This window comes from Lipotes vexillifer, unplaced genomic scaffold (assembly GCF_000442215.2).
Source record: "Lipotes vexillifer unplaced genomic scaffold, Lipotes_vexillifer_v1.1 scaffold1061, whole genome shotgun sequence".
Lineage (NCBI taxonomy): Eukaryota > Metazoa > Chordata > Mammalia > Artiodactyla > Lipotidae > Lipotes > Lipotes vexillifer.
This window is the reverse complement of record NW_006789959.1, coordinates 937306-955813: the sequence shown is the minus strand read 5'-3', so window position 1 is coordinate 955813 and position 18508 is coordinate 937306. Positions and strand designations below refer to the sequence as shown.

The 18508-nt window shown below is 38.0% G+C and overlaps 1 protein-coding gene across 2 annotated transcripts in view; it reads right to left on the bottom strand.

The window, feature by feature from the left end:
• Positions 1-18508, bottom strand: part of SNX13 (sorting nexin 13) — a 154953-nt gene that overhangs the window by 125214 nt on the left and 11231 nt on the right. The window contains exon 2 of one of the 2 annotated variants that reach the window (XM_007463058.1): positions 6668-6677. The exons of the other annotated variant lie outside the window; for it this stretch is intronic. Within the exon in view, the coding sequence (XP_007463120.1) occupies positions 6668-6677 (10 nt within the window). The remainder of the gene's footprint in view (positions 1-6667; positions 6678-18508) is intronic. 2 annotated transcript variants of the gene reach the window in all.

Here is an 18508-nt window from a genome sequence, read left to right as displayed (position 1 = left end):
GGAAGCTGGTAAGGGCAGCATCGACATATATACACTACCAAATGTAAGGTAGATAGCTAGTGGGAAGCAGCCACATAGCACAGGGAGATCAGCTTGGTGCTTTGTGACCACCTAGAGGGGTGGGATAGAGAGGGTGGGAGGGAGGGGATATGGGGACATATGTATGCAGATGGCTGATGCACTTTGTTGTACAACAGAAACTAACAGTATTGTGAAGCAAGTATAGTACATAGAGATGTATTAAAAAATTAATTAATTAAAAGGAGGCATCACTGCCTATCCAATCACTGAAAAGAGAAGTCGTAAGAGTTACCTTGAACTGTCTGTCCTCTTAAAACTCCCACATCCAACTAATGAGTTATATTTTACATCTTAAATATCTCTTGGAGCCCCCCTCATCACCAAAGCCTTATACAAGACCTTCATTACAGCCTGCAAGAGTGCAAGACTACAATTCCTGCCTCTCCTCTGTAACATCCTCCTCACTGACAAAATGACTTTTGAAAAAAGATTCTGAAATACCTGGCTTTTTCTTGAGTAAGACCTGTTCTCTTGCTTTTGTTCTCTAGGATGGATCACCTTTCCTCTCTAGCAAAATCTCTATCAAGTTCCCTTCAAGAACCAGATCAAATTTATACCTTCCATAAAGCGAGTCTTCCCTCATAGGCACCTCTCCCTCTTCCCAGATAGAATGTTCAGTCCTTGCATTCTCTGCCTCCACTGCACTATTTAAAGTTCTATAGTAATTATTTATGAATATCTGCTTTTTCTAAACTAGAAACTTCTTTCATTCATTGGTCAAACATTTATTAAAGTCTAGCATGTGCCCCCTATAGCCAGGCTCTGCAAGTAAAGGATTGTTCTGAGCCTCACGAAGCTCACAATCTTGTGGAGGAAGAGAATTAAATATAAATTTATACAACAATACAGTACGAAAAATGATAGACATGCTTCAGCTATTACAAGGCTCTAAAAAGAAGGAGCAGGTAATCTGACCCAGCCCGAAGGGGAGGAGGGGCAGCAAATCAGAGGAAGCATCCTGAAAAAGGTAACACCTAAGATTAATTTCAGAGGATAACAGGACTCAGCCAGGTGAAGAAGAGGGCAACTGATAAAGAGAAGACAACAGGAGTAGGCACTGAAGCAAGAAAGAGGGTCCCATGGGGAAGGCACTGAAGGTTGTTTTTAAAAGGTAGATTGTGAGAAGCATATGGAATGTTCAAGTTAAACCATTCTATCAATTATGTGCAATATTTGAAATAGGCAGGAAAGCCTATGAAGAGCAATTACAGTCATACTATCTAAAAGCCAGAAACAGGTCAGAAGTAGTGGGGATGAACAGATGGCTGCATAGTGGAGAGATATCCAGATGACCCGACCAATAGATCAACAGATTACATGGGGCATGACAAAGAGCCATCATCACAGCTCTTTAAGCTTGAGTAGTATCTGGCTGAACAACTAGTCACTCCAAACAAGATACAAGAAAGAAGGCTGGGGGATGGTAAGTTTGTTGTTTTGCTTTGTGGATGAAGAAGTGAAGTTCAGTATGGGACATGTTCCGAGCAAAGGTACATACAGATCTCAAGTGAAGACAGACAGCAAGCAAATGGATATAGTGATACAAGTTATTTTCAAGGGAATCCTCAGGTCTACTAATACATAGAATCAGAATTGATTACCACACAGTCATCTAAAAAACATGAGACGGGCTTCCCTGGTGGCGCAGTGGTTTGAGAGTCCGCCTGCCGATGCAGGGGACACGGGTTCGTGCCCAGGTCCGGGAAGATCCCACATGCCGCGGAGCGGCTGGGCCCGTGAGCCATGGCCGCTGAGCCTGCGCGTCCGGAGCCTGTGCTCCGCAACGGGAGTGACCACAACAGTGAGAGGCCCGCGTACTGCAAAACAAAAAAAAAAATGAGGATGAAGTAGATCATGAAGAGAGCAGTAAGTCAAGGATGAAATACTGGTAACATCAACATTTTAAGAGGCAGAAAAAGAGAATGAAGCTCATGAAGATGACTGAATAGGTAAGCTTAGAAAGGTATAAAAAGAACCAGTAATGAATGGTGTCCTAAAAGAATGATCAACAGGTCCAAAACCAGGAGAACAGTTCAGTAAGATAAAAGCCAGTAAATGTCCAGAGGATTTGACAACTAGAAGGTAACTGTTGGTCTTACTGAGAGTGACATCTGTAGAGTAGTGAGTACAAACCAGACTGCAGTAGTTTAGGGGTGAGTGGGAACAGAGTTGTATATATGTTAGGCTCTAGGGAAGGATCCAATAAAGAGTACAAGTAAGATAAGGTATGACTCATAGGGCAGTAGGTGAAGGAATCAATGGTACAAAGAGAGTCTGACCTCTAATAATTTCATTAGAGACATCTCAGCTTCCAAAGCATAGAATTATTTAAAGGCAGAGAAAATACCATATTCAACTTTATCTGCCCATAGCTAGCAAAATTCCTGGAGTATAATACAAACTCAAAGATTCTGTTATATGCATGAATGACCAAGGGCAGGGGGGCGGGGGGGGGGGAGACACACTAAAAAGAAATACTCCCGAGAAGCATGTATCTCCTGTATCTCCACCCTTAAGAGTTACTACTTTAGAGATTTATTTACATTTAATGAACTTAAAAATGCACAAATATATAGGATATAGAGTGATATACCATGATAATGTCTGTTCAGTCTTTGCCATTCAAATATAATATCTATTTAGTAGTTTACTAAACAACTAAAAATGAAATAAGTAATTGCTACATACTATAAAAGGTATGTGCCTATCCCATCCTCTCATCCACAGCCCTGAGAATGTTATCACTCTATCTACTGCCCCATCCCCACCCAACCTTGTCTACACCAGGAATGTATACCTGACACAGAAACAGCCAATGCATACTTTGGCTGTATACTAAGGCAGACAATGCATACTTTGTGAGACTGGGCTCCATCAGTGATCTGAGCTAGACCCTCTCTCGGTAATTTGAAAAGTTAAAAACTGTTGCCAGCCAACGGTGGACACTGAACCTGAAAAAGGATATATATGTTCTGGGGCTGGAGTAGCCATCTTAAGGGGACATACAAGCCAATCGGTAAGCAAGGAAGCCAACTGAGAAAAACTGAAATGAGGCAGATACACTCTGAAAAGCCAAGATGAGAGACTCTGTGCTTCCCTGAAAGAGAGAACTGAGACTTTGGTCAGCTTTTTAGTTCCCACAGGACAAGCTACATTCCATTTTACTTCCCTGGATTTTCCTTTATATGTGAGGTAACCGGGGTATATTTCTATTCCTTACAGTCAAGAGTCACAACTGGAAAAATTCCTAAACAAGATTACATAAATGCCAACAATACAGAAGTAGTTTTTGTTTCTTTAAGTCTAATCAGATACTACACACTGTAACACAAAAGTAGTTAGGGGGCTTCCCTGGTGGCGCAGCGGTTGAGAGTCTGCCTGCCGATGCAGGGGACACGGGTTCATGCCCCGGTCCGGGAAGATCCCACATGCCGCGACAGGCCGCGGAGCAACTAGGTCCGTGCGCCATGGCCACGGAGCCTGCGCGTCCGGAGCCTGTGCTCCGCCACGGGAGAGGCCACAACAGTGAGAGGCCCATGTACTGCAAAAAAAAAAAAAAAAAAAAAAAAAAAAAAAGTAGTTAGGAATTCTAATCCTAGCTGGTTTCTACTCCTAGCTCTGCTCAAAGATCATGTGAACCTGAGCAATCAAAATGTCTCTCAACCTTTGTTTACTCACTTCTAAAAGGAAGTGGATTATAGACTTCTTATATATACTTAAATGGCTTAAAAATTAACTTGAGATGATAGTGTAAGGGGTGTGTGTATATGTATATACAACAAATTCAAAGATATACTCAAAGCAACTCTGGAAGTCTTTCGTGAATTTCTGTAACTGCAAGAAGAATGTAAACTTGGAGTATAAAAGGGCTCTTTCCTAAAACGCTTAACTGGATTATATGTAATAAATTATTTTTCTATTGAGATCATCACTAAGGCTACCAGAAATCCAAAAAGCAGTACCTGAAAAAAAATGTAGTATCTATGTGAAAATATGAAACTGCCGTTCAGGACAAAGTATTCATCTACTACACTGCCTCCCTTCTTGGACTTCTTAAAAATGCCTACCTACTATGGTTTAAACCATCTTCTGAGGGACTCCTTAAGTACAGATCACCATGCTCTGAATTATAAGAATGACCCCCACCACACTGGGCCACAGTTACAAGGGTGGATTTCTAAGGCTGGTTTACTGGTCTGTTAGACAGCCTGAGAGAATAACTGTATCAAATAATATAGGTAACCAAGAGTAAATGGTGACTCTGATCTGGCCAATAAAGTCTTCTCTTGGGGCTGTCAGTTGATGGTGATGGGAATAAAAGCAGCAGTGAGGCAGTAACAGAGTCAGTCAGGATGGCACAGCACCAGCACAGGCACTTACAAAAGCCTAATGCTAGGAGTGTCACAGGTTACCCACATAGCTAGATCTGTATTATATATATTGTACATGACCTTCTGGTGGCCAGATATATGTTGTATCCATAACTCCACTCTACATCTCAATCTATCTGAAACCATGCAAGGCAGCCGTTTCTGTTGTATTGTGAAGTCTGGCTATCTAATAAGGCTCTTCTTTCACTGATTTCACCACTACCTTATAATAAAATTCTTGTCGACTAAGGGATTATTCCAGAATTCCTCTGTGCCTTACATCCTTAAAAAAAAAAAAAGTCTACCATACCTAATACTTTTCAAAAAGCTAAATGCATTCTATGTACCTTTTAGTAGGTCTCTATCTTCTAAAACTAAAGAAATAAAAATAATGACCTCCAGATTCTTTCCTCAGTACTACAGATGTAAGTTTATACTCTGTTTTCTCTGTTAACAGAAAAACTCAATTAGATCTTCCAGAGCTGACATTAGCTTCTTAACATTTTTTTCTTTCTTGGCAAACATAATTTAGTGAGGGTCATTTTATGATAAAAAACAAATTAAAAAATGAAATACTGAAAGAAATAGGCAGACTTCAATAATGTCAGAAGGTCATTATTTAGTCCAAACTAAATCAAAATTAGCCTTATCTAAAAAACCTCAGATATCTGATGACTATTTAACCTATCTTAAACCATTGACTTTAAATTTTCTACAGTATCCATTTACCAAGTATAATACAAGGCACTATTTTCATAAAGATGTTACAGTGATAGGATGGCCCCCAAATGTAAAGAGACTCAAAAAACAATTCCCAAACCCTTGGCAAAAGTGGAAGACAAAGAAATGTGACCTGCACTAAAGTCAGTTAAAACCTATAAATAACTTCTTGAAGGTTCCCAAGACAATTTGTGTTACTGTTTTCCCCTATTTTTTCTTTTTCATTATTTTCATTTTATCTTGCACAGTAGGGAGATTTACATTTACTTAGACCTCTAAAACCGTTCTCTGGGTTCTATGAACATAAATATAGTGAGAGAAAAGAAATGAAGGAGCACAACTTCACTTCAGTTTGAATGAAATGAACAAAGCAAAATCATATTCAATAAACAAATAAACCATTGGAACAAAGATAAACAAACCCATTTGAAAAATCTACTGTATAAAATGTACTAAATAAGAGTTGATATCCTAAAACAACAACAACAACAAAAAACTGATCTTTGGCTCATTTTCTTTTTCAAGTCACCATGATCTTACATAGGAGAGTAGAAGGGAAACAAATAAACAAACAAAACTGGGGATATGTAAAATGGTACAGCCATTGTGTAAAATGGTTTGACAGTTAATCAAAAATTTAAATATATAATTACCATATGACCAAGAAATTTCACTCCTAGGTATATATCCAAAAAGACTAAAACTCAAATACATATACATACATGTTCACAGCAGCACTATTCACAACAGTCAAAAGATAAAAATAGCCCAAATGTCCACCAATGAATGAATGGATAAACAAATTGTGGTCTCTACTTACAACAGAGTATTTATTATACAATCATAAAAAGGAATGAGGCAGGGCTTCCCTGGTGGCGCAGTGGTTGAGAGTCCGCCTGCCGATGCAGGGGACACGGGTTCGTGCCCCGGTCCGGGAAGATCCCATATGCCGCGGAGCGGCTGGGCCCGTGAGCCATGGCCGCTAAGCCTGCGCGTCCGGAGCCTGTACTCCAAAATGGGAGGGGCCACAACAGTGAGAGGCCCGCGTACCCCAAAAAAAAAAAAAAAAAAAAAAAAAAAGGAATGAGGCAGTACTGATATATGCTACAACATGGATAGCACATTATGCTAAGTGAAAGAAGCTAGGCACAAATGGTCAAATACTGTATGATTCCATTTATATGAAATACCCAGAAAAGATAAATCCATAGAGACAGAATGCAGAAAGGTGGCTGTCAACGGCTGGGAGGAGAATAAAATGGGGAGCAAGTGTAATGCGGGGTGATGAAAACGTTCTGAAACTATATAGAGGTGGTGGCTACACAACTTTGTGACTGTGCTAGATGCCAATAAATTGTTCACTTATAAAATGGTAACTTTGTTATGTCAATTTCAATTTCACCTCAATGTTTTAAAAACTTAAAAAAAAAACTAGGTCAGTTGTTAGAAGACACAATTTCTACACCCAGGTTGTAGGCCAGCCACTTAGAGCTGACCTCTCTGAGCCTCAATTTCTTCATCTGTAAACGCGTTGGGAACAGATGATATCCAAGCTTCCTCTCATTAACTGGTGCTCTATATCTGCAGCTCTGAATTTTTAAAGAATTGTATCATATAGGAATATATCTGAAAAACAAAGCATGAAGTACTGGTTAATGTTCTCAGCAAGTTTTACAGGAAAGTCATTAGAAAGTTGAACAAAATTGCTTCTCCTAATGACTTTAAATAAAGTGGACATAAACATTAAAAGGCACGTCAATGAAGGCAACTCTGCAAGAAGTAAAACTAATGTTTTCTAAGATTGTAATTTTCTAGTAGTCAAGCTATATCCAAGTATACAAATTAGAGAATCTAACCACAATTATAAATAAACAAATAAATAGATGAAATTTGAGAATCTAAAAGAAAGACTGGATTAAATAACTCTCAGGCATTTTCCCCTAATATCAATTCTTTCAGGCTTTGAGAGGTGCTGAGAATCATGTAATCTGTGGTCACTGAATGTGGGTAGTCTATATTCCGATTTAGAGTTAATCTATATACACCTAAAAATAAGGTAAACCATAAAAACTAAAGAGCCTAACTAGTGTTCTCACAACGCTACTTCTACAAGTTAGCAGACTAAAGCCACATAAGCAAGCCAAATTTTTCCTCAGGAAGCAGCTTTGGATATACTCTAACATAATAAATGTTAAGCTGAGTTATCAGAATTTACCACCATACAGTAGAGCAGAAATAGTTTTGGCCTAGAAAATTTAAGCCAAATGATGTCAGCTGCCACAGCCAAAGAAAAATCTTATTAACATTCCTATGAATAGTCTAAATCTGTACTGGCAAAACTAAACTATGAAATGTCCCCACAAATGACTGAGACAACTGACTAGCTGTGCAGAGTTTTTTAATAAATATCAACTGACTTTTAGAAAAATGAGAACCATTCATACCCACCTAAACATAGGTAAATCAATGAATGCAATCCAAAAAGAGAAAAGGAAAACAAGAACCATTTAGCATAATTGCTCCTCAGTTTTCATCTTGCTAATAAGCACATCTGAAAACTATGAATACAAAAGATACATCTAAAAAAACACATGTCACAACCCAGCGTTAAAAGCATCCTTTTGATGTAACCTAAATCCCTATGACCCATCATAGGTATCATAGGCTTGGTGTCACAACCTCAAAAAGTTACTTTTACTTTCATAATTCAAACACATGTGAAATAAAGTCACTGTATACAAAATCATCTAATTTTAAAAAGTACAAAAGCTTTGGGCTTCCCTGGTGGCACAGTGGTTAAGAGTCCGCCTGCCGATACAGGGGACACGGGTTTGTGCCCCGGTCCGGGAAGATCCCACATGCTGCAGAGCAGCTGGGCCCGTGAGCCATGGTCACTGATCCTGCGCGTCCAGAGCCTGTGCTCCACAGCGGAAGAGGCCACAACAGTGAGAGGCCCATGTACCGCAAAAAAAAAAAAAAAAAAAAAAAAAAGTACAAAAGCTTTAATCATGGACATATATTTTGCTCAGTAAGGGCATATGGGTTTTAATTACTAGTTGACATGATATACTGTAATTATGCAAAAGTATATTTCCCACTAAGCATACAATTTTCTTATTTCTACATCAGGCTATTACCAAATTTACTACTTACCCTATTCTGACCAAAAATATATTAAAAATTTTTGATAATGTTTCTGAATGAACTCATCATTCAAAAGTAATTCCACAGTTCATTTGCATAACTAGGGTAGCTCTTGAACTCTGCAAGTATTATACTTTAAAACGCTTTCTCTAATTTAAAAGAAATATAAATTTTCTGCACTCCATTGACAGTGATATCTGATGTTCTCATCTTCCAAGTTTAACAATGCAAAAAAATCAAGTTACATGTCAAATTAATCAAATGAGTTGCAGTAAACCACTTTATTCTGACAACAAATTTGAATCAGTGTAACAATTATAAATTTCTAGTCTCATATATAGTTTATACTTTAATCTAGGGTGAACGGTTTCTTTGTGAAACTGACTTCAATTCTCTATGCATAAAATTCTAACGTATAAATAAGGGAAGTTTGCGTAGATAATATACAAGGTCCCTTTTCACTGTTTCTAAGTCTATACCATTTCTTCAATGTTGAAAAAAATCTGGAATTGGGCAATTAAAACTGTTCCAGAAAAGCATCAAGTGTAAAAGTAAAGAAATAGCAAAGGCTTTGCCATTGTTAGGTACAGCAAAGTGTCAAACCCACACAAGCAAGCACGCTGGAGTGAGCAGAGCTATGCTCTGCAGACCTAACCAAGCCTTGACACTCCAGAGCCTCCTCCTGCCAGTGTCAGGACAAAAGAGACCAGGTCCCTAACCACTCACCTAGGAGCCTGTGGAACAGCAGCATGAAACTCTGGGCCTCTCCATGGATCTTATGCAGCCAATCCAAACCCCTTAACAAAGAGAAGAATACAAAGCTAGGACTTCCTATTAAGTTCAACCCCAGGTCTTAAACTGACTCCTGAGAGCCACTCACCCAATTCCCAACTTTCATCCACCATGGGACTGCGGAATGTATTTTCCAGACTCATTGTGAACCCACTATACCCTGTTATCTTTGGTCACTACCAAAAGATAAATTTATTACAGTTATCAGTCCTCTCCTGGACTCTAACCACTGTACTGTTCTTGTTTTTTCCTCCTTTATCCAACCTCCCACTGCTTACCTTCCTCCCAAAACCTCCCTCTAGGTTTACTCTGCTCCAGGGTAAAAATAAATGGATCTATATCATCAACAATTTCACTGTTTGCTTTAAAAGCTGCTTCTCCTGCCTCACTCTCAAAGGTTGCTTATTCTTTCATTTATCATGTACTCCAACTTCATGATGCAGGGTCATGTACCTAACCATAACTCCCAGCCAGTTTCCCATAAAAAAAAACAAAAAACAAACAAACAAAAAAAACCCTGCCACTGTGCAACTGCTGCACATTAGAATTCCCAGGGACATTTTAAAGCCCCACTGCCCAGGTTACACCCCATACAAATTAAATCTGAATAGCTGATGGGAGCTAGCCATTAGACTTTCCAATGTGCAGCAAAGTTAGGGTAAGAGCATTAGTAGTTTGTAAAGTTCCCCAGGTGATTCCAAAATGCAGTCACAGGGGCAAACCACTGATTCCCCAAGGCACTCCTAATCATTCACTCAAAACTCTTGACATGCTTCTGTCCTAAGTATTACATAACCTTGAATTATTTCAACATGCATCCACCCAACATTCTTTTTCTTTCTTTTTTTTTTTTTTTTGGCCACGCCGTGCAGCTTGTGGGATCTCAGTTCCCCAACAAGGGATTGAACCCGGGCCACAGCAGTGAAAGCGCCCAATCCTAACCACTAGACCACCAGGGAACTCCCAACACTTTACTTTTAATATCATAAGCATTTCACCTCCACCGACATTCACTGCAAGTCCATTTTAGCCACTTTAAGACCACACTCCAGACTTCATCACCCTGTATTCTCTGAATGGGAAATGTGAAAATTAACTATCTTACTCTCTGATCACAATCTTCCAGTTATTAGTTAAACCTACTGCATCTATTTTTCATTATCATTCAGAATTGCAGACACTTAATTCTACTTTCTCCTTACTTAGCCCACTTCTGCATTCACTTCCCTATCTAGACTGGACTCCACAGTTCACCATTTCAACCACTCTCTTGCCAATATCTTCATTTATCACATTACGTTGGCACTGTCTATTTATTTTCCTGTATATACCATATACCTAAGTCCCATGAGATCAGAAAATGTATATGCTTTATTCATTGATGTATTCCTGTTGACAAGTATAACATCTGGCACATCCAGTATACTCTGAATAAGTATATATCGAATCCACAGATCTTCTCAGTAATCATCTAAATCAATGTGATATACACATCAATAATTTTTCCTAGTGATAATCTTCACCAGATTACCTTCCTTTCTTATCATTAACTGGCACCTTAATACTTCAATTTCACTTGCCCTTTGTTTCCGTGTCAAATCAATTCAGTGAGCACCTATCTATATGGCAGAGGGAAGGGGAGAAGACAGGAGTATAAAGTGTAACAATAAACACTACTGGAAAAATTAGATAAACACTTGAGAAACTTATAAAAGTGGGAAAAGGTAATTTACAGCACCACTTTTAAGAGTAATTTTTTTAACTTAAAGAAAATTTTCTCTGTGTATTAAATATAAAGAAAGGTATAGAAGTATGTACCCAGAATGCTTTTAAAACAGAAAAAGCAAATACTTTCACTTCTTACTAAATACACTTCTGCACTGGTTTACTTTTCAAGCAGCATGAACTTTTTAAAAAATATATATTGCAAATAATACTTTATTCTTTTTAGATTACACATACCACTTTTCCTACAAAAGACACACCATATCCTTAACTCATTTTATTTACATTCAATTAACAGTCATTTAAAATGTTTAAGTGAATACACTATTATGGATGTTTATTTCTATCAAGCAATGATCATAAAGGCTGTCATAAAATCTGTACTCCAGCAAGTGAAAAACATGAAACTAACATCCTGTTTAAGAAAGCAAGACAAAACAATTGGTCAAATTATGGTAATAACAAGGGAATAGCTTAACACACATAACCTTTAAAATGAACTGGAAAATCTTAAAAAACAGATATGTATTTGTATATTGTCAAAGTGTAATTAGGTAGTAAATAAAATTTTTAAAACTTTAATAAGTATAAAAGAAGGTGGAGATGATGAGAGCAGACACATTGCTGCAAGTGACTATGAAGAGGCAGCGGGACCATAATCAGAGATGATCCTCAAGAATATCATGACTGAGCTGTGATTCCTGGACATGTAGTGCTGCTGAAAGAATAAGCCGGCCTAGTTAGGGATCTGCAAAGTCAAGACCCAGAGACTCAGAATGTGCCAGGAGAAAAAATAATGGATAAGCACACCAATAATCATGAAATAATAGAGCCAGGAATTCAGGAGAAGGTAAACAGATTATTACAGACAGAGAGGGCAGCACTAGTCTCTGCTTTTGGAGGATTCCTCCTCCTCTAGGGTGTGCGGTTAACCATGAAAACACTCAAAGCATGGCAACTGAGGATTGGAACACTGCAAAATTTTAGGTTACTGTAGCTAGCTACTCCACTACAGAGCAGAGTGGTTTTTAATTACCTAGCACTGCTACAATGTAAACCAAATGCCTCATCACCCTCAAATTCTCAGTAAAGTCTTCTATCAACACACACACACATCTAAATATGATAATAAAATTTAAGAAAAAAATTATTTTTTCAAAATTCAAGTTGGGGAAAACTATAATGGATTAATTTCAGCTCTATTTTTATGTATTTAATTTGTCTTGTTTATGTGATCCTTGATACCATTTCCTGAAGCTAATTACAGAAAATATATTACAAAATTTAAATATTTTTTGACACAAAAAGCACAGTCAACTAAAGAAAAATAAATTGGACTATGTCAAAATTTTTAAATGCTGTGCTGCAAATGATACCCTCAAGAAAATGAAAAGCCAACCCATAGAATGAGAAAAAATATTTGTAAATCATATACCTAATAATGAACTTCTACCTGGAATATACAAAGAACTGTTAAAACTAAGAGGGACTTCCCTGGTGACGCAGTAGTTGGGAGTCCGCCTGCCAATGCAGGGAACACAGGTTCGATCCCTGGTATGGGAGGATCCCACATGCTGCAGAGCAGCTAAGCCTGTGCATCACAACTACTGAGCCCTCGCACCACAACTACTGAGCCCATGTGCTGCAATTACAGAAGCCCACGCGCCTAGAGCCCACGCTCCGCAACAAAAGAAGCCACCACGATGAGAAACCTGCGAACCACAATGAAGAGTAGCCCCCGCTCACTGCAAAGAGAGAAAAGAAAGCCTGCGCGCAGCAACAAAGACTCAACGCAGCCAAAAGACTATATATAAAAATAAATTAAATAAATAAATAAAAACTAAGAAATAATCTAATTTTAAAATGAGCACAAGATTTGAGTACACATTTCTCCAAAGAAGATAATATAAGTGGTCATAAAAAGCATATGAAAAAATGTTCAACATTATTAGACGTTAAGGAAATGCAAATCAAATACACTACAAGATATCACTTCTCACCCAACAGATGGCTATAATCAAAAAGACAGATTATAACAAATATTCTTGAGGATGCAGAGAAATTAGAAGCCTCCTATATTGCTGGTGGGAATAAAAATGGTGCAGTACTTCTGAAAACAATTTACAGTTCCTCAAAAGGTTAAACATAGAGTTACCATATGATTCAGCAGTTCCATTCTTAGTATATACCCTAGAGAAATGAAAACATGTCCATACAAAAACGTGTACACAAGTGTTCATAGCAGCCTTACTGATAATAGCCCAAAAGTGAAAATTACCCAATATCCATCAATAAATGAAAGAATACACAAAATGTGGTGTTTCTATACAATGGATTACTAGGCAATAAAAAGAAACGTGAAATACTGATGCATGCTACAATATGTATGAAACTTGAAAACATGTTAAGTGCAAGAAGCCAGTCACAAAGACCACACACTGTATGATTCCATTTATATAAAGTGTCTGTAACAGGCAAATCCATAGAGACAGGCTTGTGATGACAGCCTGGGGCTCAAAGCAGGGAAGATTTGGGAGTGACAGCTAAAAGGTAAGGGTTTTTCTGTTTGAGGGTAATGAGTTCTACAACCTACTGTGGCAACAGATGCACAACTCTGTGAACATACTAAGAGCCACTGAACTGTATTCATGTATGGTATATAAATTACATGTCAATAAAGCTGTTTTTTAAATTACTACTTACTAAACAACAAAGAGAAATAAAATAAATAAGCAAACGAGGCTAAAGTCCAGACACACAGATCAATGGAACAAAACAGATTCGAGATAAAAACAATTCTAGAAATAAGAATCTAAAAAGATAAAGTGCAGAAAAGGCACTATCTTTACTGCAGTGGTTCTCAGCCAAGGGCAATTATTTCCCCAGGAAACATTTAGCAATGTATGGAGACATTTTTGGTTATCAAAATGGGGGGTCGGTATCACAGAGGCTAAGGATTTTGCTGTGTGCACCCTACACAGCATCCTAATGCACAAGATAATCATCCACAACAGTGAAGAGGAGAAAGAGGATGAGAAAGAGGAGGATGGACTTCCCTGGTGGTGCAGTGGTTAAGAATCCGCCTGCCAATGCAGGGGACACGGGTTCGAGGCCTGGTCCAGGAAGATCCCACATGCTGCAGAGCAACTAAGCCCTTGCGCCACAACTACTGAGCCTGTGCCCTAGAGCCCATGAGCCACAACTACTGAGCCCACATGCCACAACTACTGAGCCCACATGCCACAACTACTGAGCCCACATGCCACAACTACTGAAGCCCACATGCCTAGAGCCCCCTCTCTGCAACAAGAGAAGCCACCGCAATGAGAAGCCCACGCACCACAACGAAGAGTAGCCCCTGTAACTAGAGAAAGCCCGTGCACAGCAACAAAGACCCAAAGCAACCAAAAATAAAATTAATTAATTAGTTTTTTGAAAAGAAGAGCAGGAGGAAGAGGAGGAAGAAAGATGGCGAGATTATCAATTCTGGATTAAAAAGACACAACAATGATATCGCTGGATTAGATCCTAGTTCAAACTGAGAAAACCTGAATATACTATTAGATGATAATAGGGTATTACTGGTCATTTTATTAGGTGCAACAAGTACTGCTGTAGTTATATCGAAAACATCCTTGGGGCTTCCCTGGTGGTGCAGTGGTTGAGAGTCCACCTGCCGATGCAGGGGACACGGGTTCGTGCCCCGGTCCGAGAAGATCCCACATGTCGTGGAGCAGCTGGGACCGTGAGCCATGGCCACTGAGCCTGCGCGTCCGCAGCCTGAGCTCTGCAACGGGAGAGGCCACAGCAGTGAGAGGCCCACGTACCGCAAAAAAAAAAAAAAAAAAAAAAAAAAAAAATCCTTATTCTTGGGCAATTCATGAGGGTATTTTGAGAAGTGACTTACAATATCTGAAGTTTACTTTAAGATAGTTCAGCTACAATATCAACATAAATGGCACAGAGAGAGTCAGAGATAAAACAAATATAACAAAATTTGAACAAATCTTGGTAACTGGTACATGGGTGCTAATGGTAATATTTTTCAAAGTTTCTGTATGTTTGAAAATTTGCATTTTTAAAAAACTGATAAAAATTATGAATATTTTTCCCCTATAAAATATCTCACAAAAGTACTAAAAATATGTAGAAAACAACTACAACTATGTAGAATTTCTGCTGAAAAAATGATAAATCATTGTATAATCTACAGACAGGAGAGCTCTTAAATGGCAAAATCTGTAGGAAGACTGACATTTCTGACAACATAAAATTAATTTTCATTAATATTTTTAAAAATCCATAAAGTTAAATATATATATACTTGTAAAAATATATGTATCATATACAACAAAACATTAAAATCCATGAGTAAAGGGATTTTATAAATCATTAAGAAATAGACCAATACTCCAAGAAGAAAAATAGGATAGGAACAGACAATTCAAAACTGAAAATACAAATGGCCAATAAGCATATGAAAAATTATCAACCCCACTGGCAATCAAAGAAATTCAAACTTTTAAAACAAGAATTTTTCACCTATTGATAGGCAAGGATGAAAAATTATTAAGTCAAATTTGTTCATCATAAAAAAAAGGCTAAGCATAAGATTAAAAAGTATTAAGTATGCTGCTGACATTTGTTTTAAATACAATTAATTTGTTTCTTAATGTCCTACCACCGGTACTTTATTATTTTTTAATACATCTTATTGGAGTATAACTGCTTCACAATGCTGTTACTTTCTATTCTACAACAAAGTGAATCAGCCATCTGCTACATATATCTCCATATCCCCTCCCTCTTGAGCCTCCCTCTCACCCTCCCTATCCCACCCCTCTAGGTGGTCACAAAGCACTGAGCTTGATCTCCCTGTGCTCTGCAGCTGCTTCCCACTAGCTATCTATTTTACATTTGGTAGTGTATATATGTCCATGCCACTCTCTCACTTCGCCCCAGCTTCTCCCTCCTGTGCCCCCCCCATGTGGCCTCAAGTCCATTCTCTATGTCTACATTTTTATTCCTGCCCTGCCACTAGGTTCACTGTAGCACTATTTACATAGCCAGGACATGGAAGCAACCTAAATGTCCATCAACAGATGAATGGATAAAGAAGATGTGGCGCATATATACAATGGAATATTACTCAGCCATAAAAAGAAATGAAATTGAGTTGTTTGTAGTGAGTTGGATGGACACAGAGTCTATCATACAGAGTGAAGTAAGTCAGAAAGAGAAAAACAAATACTGTATGCTAATGCATATACATTGAATACAATTTTTAATATAGTGTTCATCTATTTCTATTTTATTAACTATATTTAATAAGTAATAAAGCAGAATTTAAATGCTGCCTTCTGGGCATTTCCTATAATACTTAGGATTTTTTCCTCCACTGACTAATAATGAGTTATAATAATATATTTCAAAATAATGAGCCATCTTTGCATATCTGCAATGAATCTCACTTAATCGTAGCACCGTCTTCCTTTAATGTATAATCTGACAGTCTATTTTACTTATAATTTTTACATGAATGTTCATAGATAAAATTATTCTGTAAATTTATACTAAGATAGGAGGTTGCAAATGTATTTGTATACATGATCCCACTTTTTAAAAAAGTGTACAAATATAACACAGACCATTATTTCCCAAAAACTGAAGACAAAAATATTAATCATGGTTACTCTGGATGAAATTAGGAGCAATTAATGTTTTTTCATTATACTTAACTTTGTTTCAAATTTTTATAAGCATGAATCATTTTAAAAACTACTTGCCAGAAAAGCTATCTTCATTTGAAAAGAAAAAATAATTAGCTGTAAATGCCTGCACAAAGAAAGGAGACCCCTGTATAACCTACTTGAGGCTCAAACAAACAACAGAAACAAGTCTTTGAATTAAACTGACATCATCTCTCACAGGTTATGCTATTCCTGTACCTAGGTCAATGTATATGGATAAAGAACAGAAAAACTAGATTTCCACCAACAGTTTGTGAGAATTTTGAAAAGGTTGAAAATTATGTTGCTAGTAATTTTAATCATATTCTTAGAAATAATTAAACACACTAAAAATTGTATTTCTTCTAAGACATTTAACAACAAAAAATGATTTTTAAAATTACACTTAAATCATTCCTTTAAAAAGCTCTTTTTCTGAATAACAGAGTTCTAATTCATTACATTTCTTGAAACTACTACGGGAATATTTTAGTGAGGAAGGGAGCTTTATTCCACTATATTTTTCAAGGCCAGAAAGAAAACATCAAAAGGAAATTAAAATGTTGAATGCCCAGGTTTCTCAATAATTCTCCTCTTATTCCATAAATATCTTGTTCTCTTTAGATTCTGTCACTTTAACACTACTAAAATAAAATGTATTATTTTGATATAATACAGTATAGTATTTGGCATTTCTAACCCAATAATTTGTCTACAGCCTACCCACTCTATTTGAGCCACGTTACAGTAAGTACATAAAGATCTTCAGGAGCTTCCCTGGTGGCACAGTGGTTAAGAATCCGCCTGCCAATGCAGGGGACACGGGTTCGAGCCCTGGTCCGGGAAGAACTCACATGCCACGGAGCAAATAAGCCTGTGCGCCACAACTACTGAACCTGCACTCTACAGCCCACGAGCCACAACTACTGAGCCCATGTACCACAGCTACTGAAGCCCACGCGCCTAGAGCCCGCGCTCTGCAACAAGAGAAGCCACCGTAATGAGAAGCCCACGCACCACAGCTAGGAGTAGCCCCCACTGTATGCAACTAGAGAAAGCCCGCGCACAACAAGGAAGACCCAATGCAGCCAAAAATAATTTTAAAAAAAAAATCTTCAAACACCAAGGTCATTCTCTATCATTACCGCATACTGAAAAATAAACTCAGTCACACAGCAATTCACCTTAAGCTCCTTTTACAAAAGTGAATCAGAAAGAATGAATTTAGTTTATACATTAGAAGACCGCTATTTAACAAAGTGTTCTCTACTACAGTACACAAAACTTTTACTATGGCAGTTAACTAGTGCAATGCAAGATAAAACAGGCCATATTTATAAGTGGCCCCTCTTCGCCTCATTCATATAAGACTGTAACAATACAAGAATAATAGTCCCAATATTGACAATTCAACTTCTGCTTTTCCCCATAATATATAATACAAGGGGAAACTACAGTAAACAGAGTTAAATGTTCAAAGCACAGCCTAGCACTGAACTGTCACCAGTCTCCTACCTCTCCCTTTCTTCTTATGAAAAGGAGCATCCTCTGAAACAGTAGGAGCCATGACGTATTAAGTGTTAGTATTAACTGTTTAGTGCTTTGCTAACCACTTTATATAGATTTCTAATTCTCACAACTCTATGACATAAGTTATATTACTAACTCTATTCTATAGATGAGGAAACAGCTAAGTCACAGAAGTGGACCATGAACTGAACTTGGTTTAAAATTTAAGCATGGGGCTTCCCTGGTGGCACAGTGATTAAGAGACCACCTGCCAGTGCAGGGGATGTGGGTTCAAGCCCTGGTCTGGGAAGATCCCACATGCCGTGGAGCAACTAAGCCTGTGCGCCACAACTACTGAGCCTGCGCTCTAGAGTCTGCGAGCCACAACTACTGAGCCCAAGTGCCACAGCTACTGAAGCTCACGCGCCTGCAACGAGA